Raw genomic sequence first — 15,186 nt, 5'->3', positions numbered from 1 at the left:
TTTCCTGGCGTTCCGTAAGCGAAGTCAGCCTCCAACCACAGGCCAATAAGCGGCACATTTAATTACAGTGTTCTGTTTCTGCATTACTGGTAATACAGCATGCTGAGGGGTAGGGGTAGGCCTAGAGGACGTGGACGCGGCCGAGGACGTGGAGGCCCAAGTCAGGGTGTGGGCACAGGCCGAGCTCCTGATCCAGGTGTATCGCAGCCGACTGCTGCAGGATTAGGAGAGAGGCATGTTTCTGGCGTCCTCACATTCATCGCACAATTAATGGGTCCACGCGGTAGACCTTTATTAGAAAATGAGCAGTGTGAGCAGGTCCTGTCGTGGATGGCAGAAAGTGCATCCAGCAATCTATCGTCCACCCACAGTTCTGCGCCGTCCACTACTGCAACTCAGAATCCTCTGGCTGCTGCTCCTCCTTCCTCCCAGCCTCCTCACTCCATTACAATGACACATTCTGAGGAGCGGGCAGACTCCCAGGAACTGTTCTCGGGCCCCTGCTCAGATTGGGCAGCAGTGGTTCCTCTCCCACCAGAGGAGTTTATCGTGACTGATGCCCAACCATTGGAAAGTTCCCGGGGTCCGGGGGATGAGGCTGGGGACTTCCGGCAACTGTCTCAAGACCTTTCAGTGGGTGAGGAGGACGATGACGATGAGACACAGTTGTCTATCAGTGAGGTAGTAGTAAGGGCAGTAAGTCCGAGGGAGGAGCGCACAGAGGATTCGGAGGAAGAGCAGCAGGACAATGAGGTGACTGACCCCACCTGGTTTGCTACGCCTACTGAGGACAGGTCTTCAGAGGGGGAGGCAAGGGCAGCAGCAGGGCAGGTTGCAAGAGGCAGTGCGGTGTCCAGGGGTAGAGGCAGGGCCAGACCGAATAACCCACCAACTGTTTCCCAAAGCGCCCCCTCGCGCCATGCCACCCTGCAGAGGCCGAGGTGCTCAAAGGTCTGGCAGTTTTTCACTGAGAGTGCAGACGACCGACGAACAGTGGTGTGCAACCTTTGTCGCGCCAAGATCAGCCGGGGAGCCACCACCACCAGCCTCATCACCACCAGCATGCGCAGACATATGATGGCCAAGCACCCCACAAGGTGGGACGAAGGCCGTTCACCGCCTCCGGTTTGCACCACTGCCTCTCCCCCTGTGCCCCAACCTGCCACTGAGATCCAACCCCCCTCTGAGGACAGAGGCACTACCGTCTCCTGGCCTGCACCCACACCCTCACCTCCGCTGTCCTCGGCCCCATCCACCAATGTCTGTCAGCGCACCGTCCAGCCGTCGCTAGCGCAAGTGTTTGAGCGCAAGCGCAAGTACGCCGCCATGCACCCGCACACTCAAGCGTTAAACGTGCACATTGCCAAATTTATCAGCCTGGAGATGCTGCCGTATAGGGTTGTGGAAACAGAGTCTTTCAAAAACATGATGGCGGCGGCGGCCCTGCGCTACTCAGTTCCCAGTCGCCACTACTTTTCCCGATGTGCTGTCCCAGCCCTGCACGACCACGTCTCCCGCAACATTGTACGCGCCCTCACCAACGCGGTTACTGCCAAGGTCCACTTAACAATGGACACGTGGACAAGCACAGGCGAGCAGGGCCACTATATCTCCCTGACGGCACATTGGGTGAATTTAGTGGAGGCTGGGACAGAGTCAGAGCCTGGGACCGCTCACGTCCTACCCACCCCCCGAATTGCGGGCCCCAGCTCGGTGCTGGTATCTGCGGCGGTGTATGCTTCCTCCACTAAACCACCCTCCTCCTCCTCCTACGCAACCTCTGTCTCGCAATCAAGATGTGTCAGCAGCAGCAGCACGTCGCCAGCAGTCGGTGTCGCGCGGCGTGGCAGCACAGCGGTGGGCAAGCGTCAGCAGGCCGTGCTGAAACTACTCAGCTTAGGAGAGAAGAGGCACACGGCCCACGAACTGCTGCAGGTTCTGACAGAGCAGACCGACCGCTGGCTTGCGCCGCTGAGCCTCCAACCGGGCATAGTCGTGTGTGACAACGGCCGTAACCTGGTGGCGGCTCTGCAGCTCGGCAGCCTCATGCACGTGCCATGCCTGGCCCATGTCTTTAATTTGGTGGTTCAGCGCTTTCTGAAAAGCTACCCACGCTTGACAGACCAGCTCGGAAAGGTGCGCCGGCTCTGCGCACATTTCCGCAAGTCCCACACGGACGCTGCCACCCTGCGCACCCTGCAACATCGGTTTAATCTGCCAGTGCACCGACTGCTGTGCAACGTGCCCACACAGTGGAACTCTACGCTCCACATGTTGGCCAGGCTCTATGAGCAGCGTAGAGCTATAGTGGAATACCAACTCCAACATGGGCGGCGCAGTGGGAGTCAGCCTCCTCAATTCTTTACAGAAGAGTGGGCATGGTTGGCAGACATCTGCCAGGTCCTTGGAAACTTTGAGGAGTCTACCCAGATGGTGAGCGGCGATGCTGCAATCATTAGTGTCACCATTCCTCTGCTATGCCTCTGGAGAAGTTCCCTGCAATGCATAAAGGCAGACGCTTTGCGCTCGGAAACAGAGCCGGGGGAAGACAATATGTTGCTGGATAGTCAGAGCACCCTCCTGTCTATATCTCAGCGCGTTGAGGAGGAGGAGCATGAGGAGGATGAGGAGGAGGGGGAAGAGACAGCTTGGCCCACTGCTGAGGGTACACATGCTGCTTGCCTGTCATCCTTTCAGCGTGTATGGCCTGAGGAGGAGGAGGAGGATCCTGAAAGTGATCTTCCTAGTGAGGACAGCCATGTGTTGCGTACAGGTACCCTGGCACACATGGCTGACTTCATGTTAGGATGCCTTTCTCGTGACCCTCGCGTTACACGCATTCTGGCCACTACGGATTACTGGGTGTACACACTGCTTGACCCACGGTATAAGGAGAACCTTTCCACTCTCATACCCGAAGAGGAAAGGGGTTCGAGAGTGATGCTATACCACAGGACCCTGGCGGACAAACTGATGGTAAAATTCCCATCCGACAGCGCTAGTGGCCGAAGGCGCAGTTCCGAGGGCCAGGTAGCAGGGGAGGCGCGGAGATCAGGCAGCATGTACAGCACAGGCAGGGGAACACTCTCTAAGGCCCTGGACAGCTTTATGGCTCCCCAGCAAGACTGTGTCACCGCTCCCCAGTGAAGGCTGAGTCGGCGGGAGCACTGTAAAAGGATGGTGAGGGAGTACGTAGCCGATCGCACGACCGTCCTCCGTGACGCCTCTGCCCCCTACAACTACTGGGTGTCGAAGCTGGACACGTGGCCTGAACTCACGCTGTATACCCTGGAGGTGCTTGCTTGTCCTGCGGCTAGCGTCTTGTCAGAGAGGGTGTTTAGTGCGGCTGGGGGAATCATCACAGATAAGCCTACCCGCCTGTCAACCGAAAGTGCCGACAGGCTTACACTCATCAAGATGAACAAAGCCTGGATTTCCCCAGACTTCTCTTCTCCACCAGCGGACAGCAGCGATACCTAAGCAATACGTAGGCTGCACCGGCGGATGAAAGCATCGTTCTCTATCCCCATCAAAAACGGGGACCTTTTTGCTTCATCACTCTGTGTACAATATTCCTCCTCCTCCTCCTGCTCCTCCTCCTGAAACCTCACGTAATCACGCCGAACAGGCAATTTTTCTTAGGCCCACAAGGCTCAGTCATATAATTTTTGTAAACAATTTTTATACGTTTCAATGCTCATTAAAGCGTTGAAACTTTCACCTGAATCAGGCCTAGTTACCAATTAAGCCACATTAACCAAAGCGATTAATGGGTTTCACCTGCCCACTTGGTTGGGCATGGGCAATTTTTCTCAGGTACATTAGTACTGTTGGTACACCAATTTTTGGGGGCCCTCGCCTACAGTGTAATCAAATGAATTTTTAGCCCACCTGCATTACAGCTGACGTTACATCAGCTGTGTTGGGCATTGCAATGAGATATATTTATGTACCGCCGGTGGGTTCCAGGGAGCCACCCATGCCGTGGGTCCACAGGGAGTTGTAACTGCATGTGTCTACTTCTAAAGAACCCCAGTCTGACTGGGGCATGCAGTGTGGGCCGAAGCCCACCTGCATTAAGCACGACATTACCTCAGCTGTGTTGGGCACTGCAATGGGATATATTTATGTACCGTCGGTGGCTTCCTGGCACCCACCCATGCTGCCGGTCCACAGGGAGTTGTAACTGCATGTGTCCACTTCTAAAGAACCCCAGTTTGACTGGGGCATGCAGTGTGGGCCGAAGCCCACCTGCATTTAATCGGACGTTACCTCAGCTGTGATGGGCACTGCAATGGGATACATTTATGTACAGCCGGTGGGTTGCAGGGAGCCACCCATGCTGTGGGTGCACACGGAATTCCCATTGCGGATTTGTACCTGCCTGTGACTATTTATAAAAAACCGCAGTCTGACTGGGGCATGCAGACACCTTGACAGAATGAATAGTGTGTGGCACATAGGTTCCCCATTGCTATGCCCACGTGTGCAGCTCCAGATGGAGGGGGCACAGGATTGGATTTCTCATTGCTTCTGTACAGCATTGTGGACTATCGCCCCGCCCCTTTTAGAGAGGGTCGCTGCCTAGCCGTGCCAACCCTCTGCAGTGTGTGCCTGCTTTTCCTCTGGCAGATGCACTTATAAATAGACATGAGTGTGGCGTGGCATGAGGGCAGCTGAAGGCTGCGCAGGGACACTTTGGTGTGCGCTGTGGACACTGGGTTGTGCGGGGGGGGGGGGGGGGGCAGCATGTAACCCAGGAGAAGTGGCAGCGGAGTGTCATGCAGGCAGTGATTGTGCTTTGTTGGAGGTAGTATGGTGCTTAGCTAAGGTATGCATTGCTAATGAGGGCTTTTCAGAAGTCAAAGTTGTTGGGAGGGGGGGGCCCACTCTTGCCGCTATTGTGGCTTAATAGTGGGACCTGGGAACTTGAGATGCAGCCCAACATGTAGCCCCTCGCCTGCCCTATCCGTTTCTGTGTCGTTCCTATCACTTTCTTGAATTGCCCAGATGTTCACAAATGAAAACCTTAGCGAGCATCGGCGATATACAAAAATGCTCGGGTCGCCCATTGACTTCAATGGGGTTCGTTACTCGAAAGGAACCCTCGAGCATCGCGAAAAGTTTGTCTCGAGTAACGAGCACCTGAGCATTTTGGTGCTCGCTCATCTCTAGTGGTAGCCAATATGGAACACAGGTTGAACATAAAGACCCTTTTCCCACTCATACACTCTTATTTATACCTTCTCTCATACCACATGACATGAGAGACAAATGCAGGCTTTGGATTTTATTAAAACATTAACCTCTCAAGCACCGCAGCTGTGCAACATTCACACTGGAAATAACAAGACAGGTGTGCACAGTGCATCAACATAAGACAAACATGTATGACATTTATGGAGGGGACCAGGATGATGTTCTGGGACACTACAGGAACATAGGAGGGGATGAGATGTTGCTCCTCAAGACAATGCCGTATGAAGGAAGAAGATTATATGGCTAGGCAAACCTAAGCAGACCGATCATCCCCACCTTTCATCTGCCTGTTGCTTTTCCCCCTCCCCACAAGCTGCTGGCCAGCAGCATGTGCGACTGCACGGGTCGCATGTAGCGAAGGCCAGCCATGGATGCCCATCCTTACTCCTATGAGACTCACATTGCGGCTTCCAGTCCACACAGCAGAAGCTGCATGGCTAGTAAGAGCGAGACTCATGTCGGACAATGGGGGCAAGAACAGAGAATTCATGAATGAAGCAATCAATGTACTATTATGACAATTGCACATGACAGAAACTATGAAAAGTCTCCCCGGAGTGCTCCTTTAGTCCTCTTTCACACGGGCGAAAGCGATATAGCTGCAAGAAAATTGCAACGATATCGTAAATGTGCTCCCACGATTTTTGTGTGATTTCCTAAGGTGATATGACGATTTTGTTGCACGACTTTGTAGCGCTCTTTTGCTGTGATTTTTTTTTTTTTTTTGGGGGTGGGGTGGGGGGTGGTAGCTTGAAATGTAGGCCCTACCCCGAAAATAAGTCCTAGCTGCATTTAAAAAAAAACAAAAAAAAACAATACATTACCTAACAGGCGCTGTCTGCTCCTCCACACTTCTCCCGAAGCTCTGCTGCACTTGTTTACAGTCTTCAGCCGCCACTTCATGGTTAGGGGGTTCATAAATCCCACCTTCAGGAAGCTCTGGCTCTGATTGGTTCTAGAGCGCCGTGTCTCAGACTATCAATACAGCGCTTGATGAACCAATCAGAGCCATTCAATGCTTATTTTAGGGAACACAATAATACTTCCCACTGTTTAAGTAGCAGCGTACCACATGAAAACTGCGATTTCGTGTAATGCAACGCAAGGGAAGCCTCCATAGTGAAACATTGGCTGCAACCCCCCCCCCCCCCCCCCCCAAAAAAAAAACAAACCCACAAATTACGGCTGTAACTGGTAATTACTTTGTTTTGTTCTTTGTTTGCAGGTGAAGATGAACGTGCTGGCATTTAACAATCAGTTCCACTTCGGGGTCTTTTACGCCTACGTGAAGTTAAAGGAGCAGGAATGTCGCAATGTCGTGTGGATCGCAGAATGCATCTCTCAGAGGCACAGAACTAAGATTAATAACTACATCCCTATTCTGTAAACTGGATGCTGTCCGCACAGCCATAATGCTGAGGGTTGTAGTATCGGGCCATCGAGACTGTATGTGTAAAATTACATAAGATGACAAACTATGTGCTCACGCTTCTGTAACATTATAGAGGATACATGCTATGCAGCCTGAACCAATACTTGGAACATGTACAATGCTTCATAAGATTACGCAAGAAGGGAATATTTATGACATTTAAAGGTGTTTTCCCACTAAGACATTTATCCCCCTGCCTACAGGATAGCGGCAGACCGCGGCCGATCAAACACTGATGACCTCATCAATAGTAAATGCCAGGAACACCCTTTTAATACAATTTGCATAAAGAGGTGACTTTGAATGAGTGCGGCATTGTACAGATGTCAGAGGCGATCACCACTCACTAATCCATCCTTTTTTTTTTAAAGTTCTTGCTGTTTTCTTAATTTTTGAAGCCCAGCCTCCTTGTTTGGCCAGATGCTATCCCATTATCAGTCAAGTCCAAAAGACAACATATCATTCACGCATCATTCTGCCTCCAATATTCAAATGCACCAAGGAATAGTCAGTTTTGACTGCGACGTGCGTATATCGGCCGGGTTTTCACGCCCGGTCGATATACGCTGTCCCTCTCTGCAGGGGGAGGAGGTGGGCCGGGAGCAGTGCACTGAGCTCCCATTCACTCTTCACCCCTCCCCACTGTTTGCAATGGTAGGGGCGGAGAGGAGGCGGGACTAAGTTCCACCCCCTCTCATTGCAAATAGTGGCAAGGGGCATAGAGGGGGCGGGAACTCAGAGCACTGCTCCCGGCTCAGGCCGCACCCTCCGCCTGCAGAGAGAGACAGTGTATATCGGCCGGGAGTGAAAACCCGGCCTATATACGTACGTCGGAATAAGCCCTAGGGCTGGGTTCACACGGAGCAGAATTTCCACAGAATTTCTATGCAGACTTTCTGCACAGAAATTCCGCCTGCAATTCTAATCCCGGGATAAAGCAGCAAATCTCATCCACATGCTGCGGCTGTTCAATTGCGGCAAGCAGCGCTGAAACTGGACTGGGGCGCAGAATTCAAAGCCGCAGCATGTCAATTGTATTGCCGTTTCCGCTGCCACCATCTCTCCTATCTCTTCTATGGGGAGAGATGGCCACAACAGAATACAGGCGGCAAAGCCGCTTCAAAATGTGCCGGAAATCTTGTGGAATTTCCGTGCGGTCCGTGCTGCGGTCATTCCACAAGATTTCTGCAGGAATTACACCCCGTGTGAGCCCAGCCTTGCTGGAGGCAATATTGCTGTTATTTGGGACAAATTTGTTACATAATGTTGATGAATGCGTCGCATCTTTAACTATGCTTAGAGATCCGCAGTCACTTTTTATTCCACCCACCTACTGGAGTGAGATTGCAACAAGTTTTGCAACTTTTTAAAAAGTTACATTTCATAACTGTCTCTAAATCCTTACCAATCAGCAAACCACGCCCACTTGTCAAAATACCTTTAAAAGTTGCTGTGCAATAATTGTTTCCCTCCGCAGGCTAGATACTATTTGGGAGTAAAATACATCAGAAACAAACACAAATATACCCTCTAGTGACGGCCAATTGCCTTTTTACTGATCTCACAAATGTGCTTTAAGTTTGCACATACAACGATTTAAGGCAGTAACTTGGCTAACTGCTGACAGCCAGGCTACTGCCATGACAGTTTAACCCCTGACGTGCCAAAATCAATTGCAACTACAGCATGTAAGCAGATGACAGGGGGCCCTCTGTTGCCCATCAGAACACCACAGAGTGATTGCAAGGTACCAATGGGTTCCCATGGCAGCCTGAGAAAAGGCCTCCGTCTCTGCCATGTAACTCAGCCTATTATACTTGGCCTACGGCAGAGTCTGATAGGCTGCTGTCATAGGCATAATAAAATGCACTACATAAGTAATGCAGTGTACTATCCTAGTGATCAAAATATTGCATCTTCAAGTCCCCTTGGGGGACTAAAAAAACTGCGTAAAAAAGTTAAATACAGTTTAAGGACTTATTCACACGACAGATATCGTCCAGGTTTTCAAGCCCGGCCGATATACGCTGACCCACTGATGCATTGGCTTACAATGCTTCACTGCGCCGGGGCATAGTTCCGCGGCATAAAAGCGCCCAATCGGGGTGCTTTCACACCAGCAGTGGCAGCTGCATAGATTCCTATGGGAGCCTATGCTAGCTACCGGAGAAGGGAGGTGGGAGGGAGTTTAGCAGCATGTCTGCTAAACTCCCTCCCCCTTCTCTTCTCCTCTCTGCCCCTTGCAGCTGTTTGCAAAGGGAGAGGGCAGGGGCACAGCTAATCTCCACCCGCTCTGCTTCCTTCCATTGCTGGCTGCGGACACAGGGCGGGAGCTAAGTTCCGCCCCCTTCCATTGCAAACGGCCTGAGGGGAGGAGAGATGTGAGCCGGCGAGGGGTATGGAAGGGGTAATGTCTCACAAGATCCCACGGCATTGCAGCCTCAGTGTATATGTGCCGGACCCTTTGCCGTTCAGGCGTTTTTATGGTGCGGATGGGCGCACATAAAACACCTACAGCCGTGTACATGGGCCATGATTTAAAGACAAAAAAACTCCAGTTTTAAAAAATATGGATTTTTTCCCACAAAAATCCTTTTTAAATGGATAAAATGCCAGAGAACATTTTCAGAGTCAATTGTTTTTCATTAAAAATGTGTTTTTATTGTGCAAAAGTAGTAAAAAATAAAATCGTTATAAACTTGGTGTCGCAGGAATCGTTCTGATCAGATGAGAAAGGAATTATGTTATTTTTACTAAATGGTAAACGCTGTGAAGACAAAAGACAAAAACAATGGCAGGATTTCTGAGGAGTTTTCCAACTCAGCCCTGCCCTCCCCAGAAAAATGTAATAAAGTTTTACAACACACTATATGTATCCCAGAGTGCTGCTATAAAAAAATATACCTCGACCCAAAAAAAACAAGCCCTCATACGGCTATGTCAGCGGGTTACATGCAATGACATGATGAAAATGGCTTGGTCCTTAAACCAAAAAATAGATTTGTAAGTAAGGGGTTAATATAAATATATACAACTGTGGGCCTATGTGCCTCCCTACTGCACCTGAGCTAGATCTCTGGTCTGCGTAGATGCAGTGAGAAGGCACTAGGGGGCACATTTATTACCGATCATGTGCCAGAAACCTGTTATAAGTTGTGCTTTTGTTTGGCACAAATCACTTTAGACAGATTTATCACTGATTTGCGCCACAAAAGAACAGATTTTATGCCTCTCGTTCCACTTTCAAAGTGTCTAAAAAAGCGAGTGGGTTTGAGTGCTGTGAGATTTTTGCAGCTTAAAAAAAAAAAAAAAAAATTTATCACCGTCTCACTCTTGTAGCTGGGTGGCGTACAAAATGACTTCACATCTCTAGACATATTTAACCCCTTTATGCCCCTGGACGTCATAGGGGTATGTCATTTGTATGGAGCAGGATCAGAAGCGCGACAGCTGTAATCAGGGTGAATGTTGTTCACCCTATAAATGTTGCTGTCAATTCTGACAGTGGCATTTAAATCCCAAATGCCCCCCCCCCCTCCCCCGCAAGATAGGTGCTGTTTATTTGCCATGCAGCCTGAGGGCTTCTTAAGACCCCCAGGACTTCCATGGCTGATTGCCTATAGATTGCAGTATAATGCAATACAAGGGTATTGCATTATAGTCTATGAGCAATCAAATGCTCGCAAGTTCAAGCTCTCCTATGGGAACTAAACAAAAATTAGATTAAAATGTTTTTAGAAAAAATAAAAGGTAATAAAAGATTAACTCCCCCTACCTTTTTCCCATATTTATGATTAAAAAAATCAAGACAAAAAACACATATTTGGTCCGATCTATCAAAGTACTGCATTATTTATCCTGCATGATGCTCGTCGCCAGAGAAAAAAAAATACACAAAGGGATAAAAAAGGCATATGTACTTCAAAATGGTAATAATAGAAACTACAGGACATCCCACAGAAATGAGTCCTGGCACAACTATGTCAATGGAAAAATAAAAGACTTATGGCTGTCAAAATGTAATATTTTTTCATAGATATTTAATTTTTTTTAAGTAGTACAGAAAAAAAAACCAATATAACTTTGGTATAGTCAAAACTGTACAGAGACATAGAATAAAGTTGTAATGTCATTTTTGCCACAATGTGTACGCCATTAAAACACCCCAACCAAAGATGGCGGAACTGCAGTTTTTTCCATTTCACTCCACTTAGAAATTGTTCGAAGTTTTTCATTAAATTACATTAAATAGTAGCATTAAAAAATACAACTCAAAAAACAAGCCCTCAGACCGCTACATTAGGGAATGAATAAAAGCGTTAGGCTGCCTTCACATCTGCGTTGGAATCTCTGGTCGGAAGTTACAGTCAGATCTGGCACAAAGTACAGGTAGACATAGTGCTGCATGCAGAGCTCCTTCTTCCGGTAAAATGCCAGGCATCTGAATGGAAACTGAACGGACCCTATTATAGTCAATGGGGGCCATTCGGCGCTGTTCAGTTCTGCCGTTTGGCTAAGGGATTCCCCTTACCTGTTTCCCGAACGAAGCAGGAAAACGTAACCCCCGCCGAAGATGTGAAGGCAGCCTAAGGCCTCATGTCCACGGGGAAAAGAAGAATTAAAATCCGCAGTGGATTTTAACTCTTCTCCCGCACCCCATAGGGATGCATTGACCACCCGCGGGTAGATAAATACCCGCGGATGGTCAATAAAAGTGAATTAAAAAAAATATGGAGCATGAAAAAAAATGGACCATGCTCCATTTAGGTGCGGGTCTCCCGCAGAAGCCTATGGAAGCCGTCCGGATCCGCGGGAGACCTAAAATGAAAATAAACTTACCCGCAGCGGACCGGGCAGATCTTCTCCTCTTCGCGGCCGGATCTTCTTACCCTGGCCCGGAGGATGTGCCCGGCACTTGCGCGCGGCATGCTGCCGGCGTGCCAAGCACATCCGTCAGCCGAAGAAAAAAGATCCGGCTGCGAAGAGGAGAAGATCTGCACGGTCCGCTGCGGGTAAGTTTATTCTAATTTCAGCCCTCATGTCCGCGGGGCAGGAGGGACCCGCTACGGATTCTCCATGGAGACTCTGTAGCGGGCCTGATTTTCCCCGTGGACATGAGGCCTAAGGATTTTTTGGAAAGTGGGGAGGAAAGACCAAAAGTGAGAAAAAAAAGGACGGCATTACTAGGGGATTAAAGATGCAACAATTTATTAACATTGTACAACATTTGATACATTTGTTGCATTTCAAGCTGGAGAGGAAGAAAAAAAAGCTACCAGAAAAGTTGCATTAGAAAAAATTCAACTCGTTGCATTTAATATTTTTGTCATTTCAGAACTCATTATAAATATCATAGCTTACATCTCAATACAATTGTTGGTCATTTAATATTATCAGACACCACTGTGTTGAGTACAATATCCAACGTGCGCCCAGGGTCTGGGCAAACCTCGGCACATGTAGAGTCCGCTGGGCTTGGAGGGCACAAGGCAATCTCAGTCAACATAATCTACTCTTGTCCAGCCAGTGGTGAGAGCACAAACCATGATGCGGTGTCCAAAGGCTACATACCTGACACTGATCCTGGATGTCCCACACACCAACGGTCATGTTATACACTATTGTTTCCAGATGAATTAATCCTATGTATCATCTGCACTGCGCAATAGTACAGAAGTAGTAAAAAAAAGACTTCTAAGCCCTGATTTCACTCTTATTACTTATATGATAAAATGTGTAATTAATACGGTTCACTTGCCTATTTGGCAACCTATCTATATATATATAAAGACGAAAGCCCTCACTGACTCACTGACTGACTGACTCACTGACTCACTGACTGACTCACTGACTCGCCAAAAGTTCTCCAACTTCCCAATGTCGTAGAAACATGAATTTTGGCACAAGCATAGATTATCTCCAAAATAGGAAAAGTAATTGGGTCCCAAGACGATTATTTAATTCTAGCGCAAAAGAATTGGCGTCGAAATTTTACGTACATAATCTAAATCTCTCACTTCCCAATGTCATAGAAACTTAAAATTTGGCACGGGCATTGAATATGTCATAAATAGGAAAAGCTAATGGGTCCCAACTCGATTATTCAATTTTATGCGCAAAAGAATTAGCATCCAAATTTTACGTACGGAATGTATTTTTCTCACTTTCCAGTGTCATAGAAACGTGAAATTTGGCAGGAGCATTGATTATGTCATAAATAGGAAAAGCTAATGGGTCCCAACTTGATTATTCAATTCTATGCGCAAAAGAATTAGCTTCCAAATTTTACGTATGGAATCTTATTCTCTCACTTCCTGATGTCATTTTATATAAAGGAAATGTCGCATGGTTACCTCCCCGTGGTGTTTCCTGGGTAACGCAGAGAACTATGCAAAATGGTGAACATATGTTTTTCCTCAGTATCTCTAAAGTAACCACGACTTCATAAGATTTCCGTGTGAACACAAGCTAGTTTTTATATGTGATGCAGTTTTCCTTTTGTCACTAGATGGCGCCATTTGTGTGCTAATCAATTAGTCACAAAAGAAACCCAAAGATCTTTACATCACTACATGCCACCTGCAGAAACTGAAGAAAAACCTTAAAATAAGAAAAAAATATTAAGTGGGACTGAAAGATGATAATATATTAAAAAGCAGTTGTCCGGATAGATCATCAAGATCTGAGCAGTGGGGATCCATCACTCAGGATCCGCACTGACCAGCTGTTTGAAGTAGATCAATTGCTCAGGTGACCGCCGCTGTCACTTCACTGCATATGAGACAGCACCAGTGTGAATGAGGCCAAAAGTCTATGGCAGGGGTGGAATTACACAAGAGAAATGATGTGCCGCCGCGCAAAACTCAGGAAAATAAATACGGTGAGCGTCTTTGTGTTAATGCTCGTCTGAAGCCGCCCTAAGGGATTGAGCACTTTTGAGCACGCAAAATATGCACACACATTGCCAGAGAAGAGGACCCATGGGTTCATTGACGCTTTTATATGCACCTTACAGTAAAAAGCGCAGGGGAGAGCGGGGAGGAACGGAGGGGAGATCTTTCTCTCCCTCTCTCCTGCCCGCTCTCCCCTGCTCCCCGCTGCGACTCACCTGTCAGCCGCAGCGGCACCCGAATCTTCAGACCCGAGCACAGCGATACTCGGATAAAGCAAATTACTCGAGCGAGTAGTGCTTTTCCGAGTACGCTCGCTCATCTCTAGTGGTCATACATGTGCCGCTCCATTCACATAGGAACTCAGGGGGTACCGTTCTCATGATTGATGATGGGTACAGTAATCGGTTCCCCAATGCTCCTTTATCACCTATCCACAGTGAAAACCCCTTTAAGTACAGAACCATATTTAAGGGGGTTGGGTTTTCTTGACAAATACTATTGATGACCTATCCTTAGGATAGATCATCAATTCTTGATCGTAGGGGGTCTGCTGCTTGGGATCCCCGGTGCAGGGAGGCCATACATCGGGGTTGGAGGTGGAATTGTTATAGGGGACTTCTAAAGCAGGTAGTGGTGTTGTGTATGACGCAGTGGTGACAAACAGAGGCGAAATGAACTTTTACCATTTCATAATTAAACCGGAAGTCACACACTAATCACGTCTCCCGATCATACACACGCGGGACACTGGCAGACACAGTAGTGTAAGCCCGGCCAAACATAAGTGGTAACAATAAACATGGCGCCACTACCCTTCGGGAGATACTGCACCAGTTGTATCCATCAATCAAAGTCTCGTTTGTGTGCACGTCGTTGGATCGGTCTTACTTATCTAGCAGCTTTCGTCTTTATCTGGATCCTGGATCATGGCGCCGTCATCAACTTTGGGGACCAAGTCCCCTATATGAAGGGAGTCTAACTCTCCTTCCACACAGTCTGTGGTCATTTTTGGCACCCAGATCCTCAAGCCCTTCCGGTGGTCGATTCATGCCTGGGGACAACCCTCAGGTCACTGCACTCACTGGCTGCCGCAACAAAGTCTGCAGCCTTTGCTATTGGTTGCTCTCACTGCTGCCATGTCCCTGTGTGTGCTGCACTACAGCTGTGGCCAATCTCAGACTCAGTGGCGCAGCTCAAATTCTATTTAAGGTCAAAATGGCCGATAAGAGCTCTGGGGGTGGGCATGGAAGTGGCCTAGCCCCATTCTCTACATATTCCTTATCAAGGGTGCTGAACTTCTGGGTGGTGATGCACTATTTGCCTCACCATCCATGTCACTATGGGTCAGAACCCCTCAATAAGAGTGAAGCCCTCTATGACACTTCCACCGCCAACCCCGATGATGACATCTGAGCCCGCTGCTGATCGGTTGATCAGCCTATTGCTGGGGATCAAGAATTGATGATGTATTTTGAGGATAGGCCATCAATAGTATTTATTTATTCTCCATCAGTATTTCTTCTCCAGGTCTTACTACGCTAAAATCAAACTCACTTGTGATTGTTTGTATGAAAACCCCCATAATACCTCCATAATTATCGT

General features: G+C 48.3%; 1 protein-coding gene across 1 annotated transcript in view; it reads left to right on the top strand.

Moving 5' to 3' along the window:
- ATP6V0D2 (ATPase H+ transporting V0 subunit d2) overlaps window positions 1-9,560 on the top strand; it is a 36,971-nt gene extending 27,411 nt beyond the window's left edge. The window contains exon 8 of the mRNA XM_066578451.1: window positions 6,485-9,560. Coding sequence (XP_066434548.1) covers window positions 6,485-6,646 — 162 coding nt within the window. The 3' untranslated portion in view covers window positions 6,647-9,560. The remainder of the gene's footprint in view (window positions 1-6,484) is intronic.
- The last annotated feature ends 5,626 nt before the right edge of the window (window positions 9,561-15,186 follow it).

Source organism: Eleutherodactylus coqui, chromosome 9 (genome assembly GCF_035609145.1).
Source record: "Eleutherodactylus coqui strain aEleCoq1 chromosome 9, aEleCoq1.hap1, whole genome shotgun sequence".
NCBI lineage: Eukaryota > Metazoa > Chordata > Amphibia > Anura > Eleutherodactylidae > Eleutherodactylus > Eleutherodactylus coqui.
This window is presented reverse-complemented; position numbering and strand designations above follow the sequence as displayed.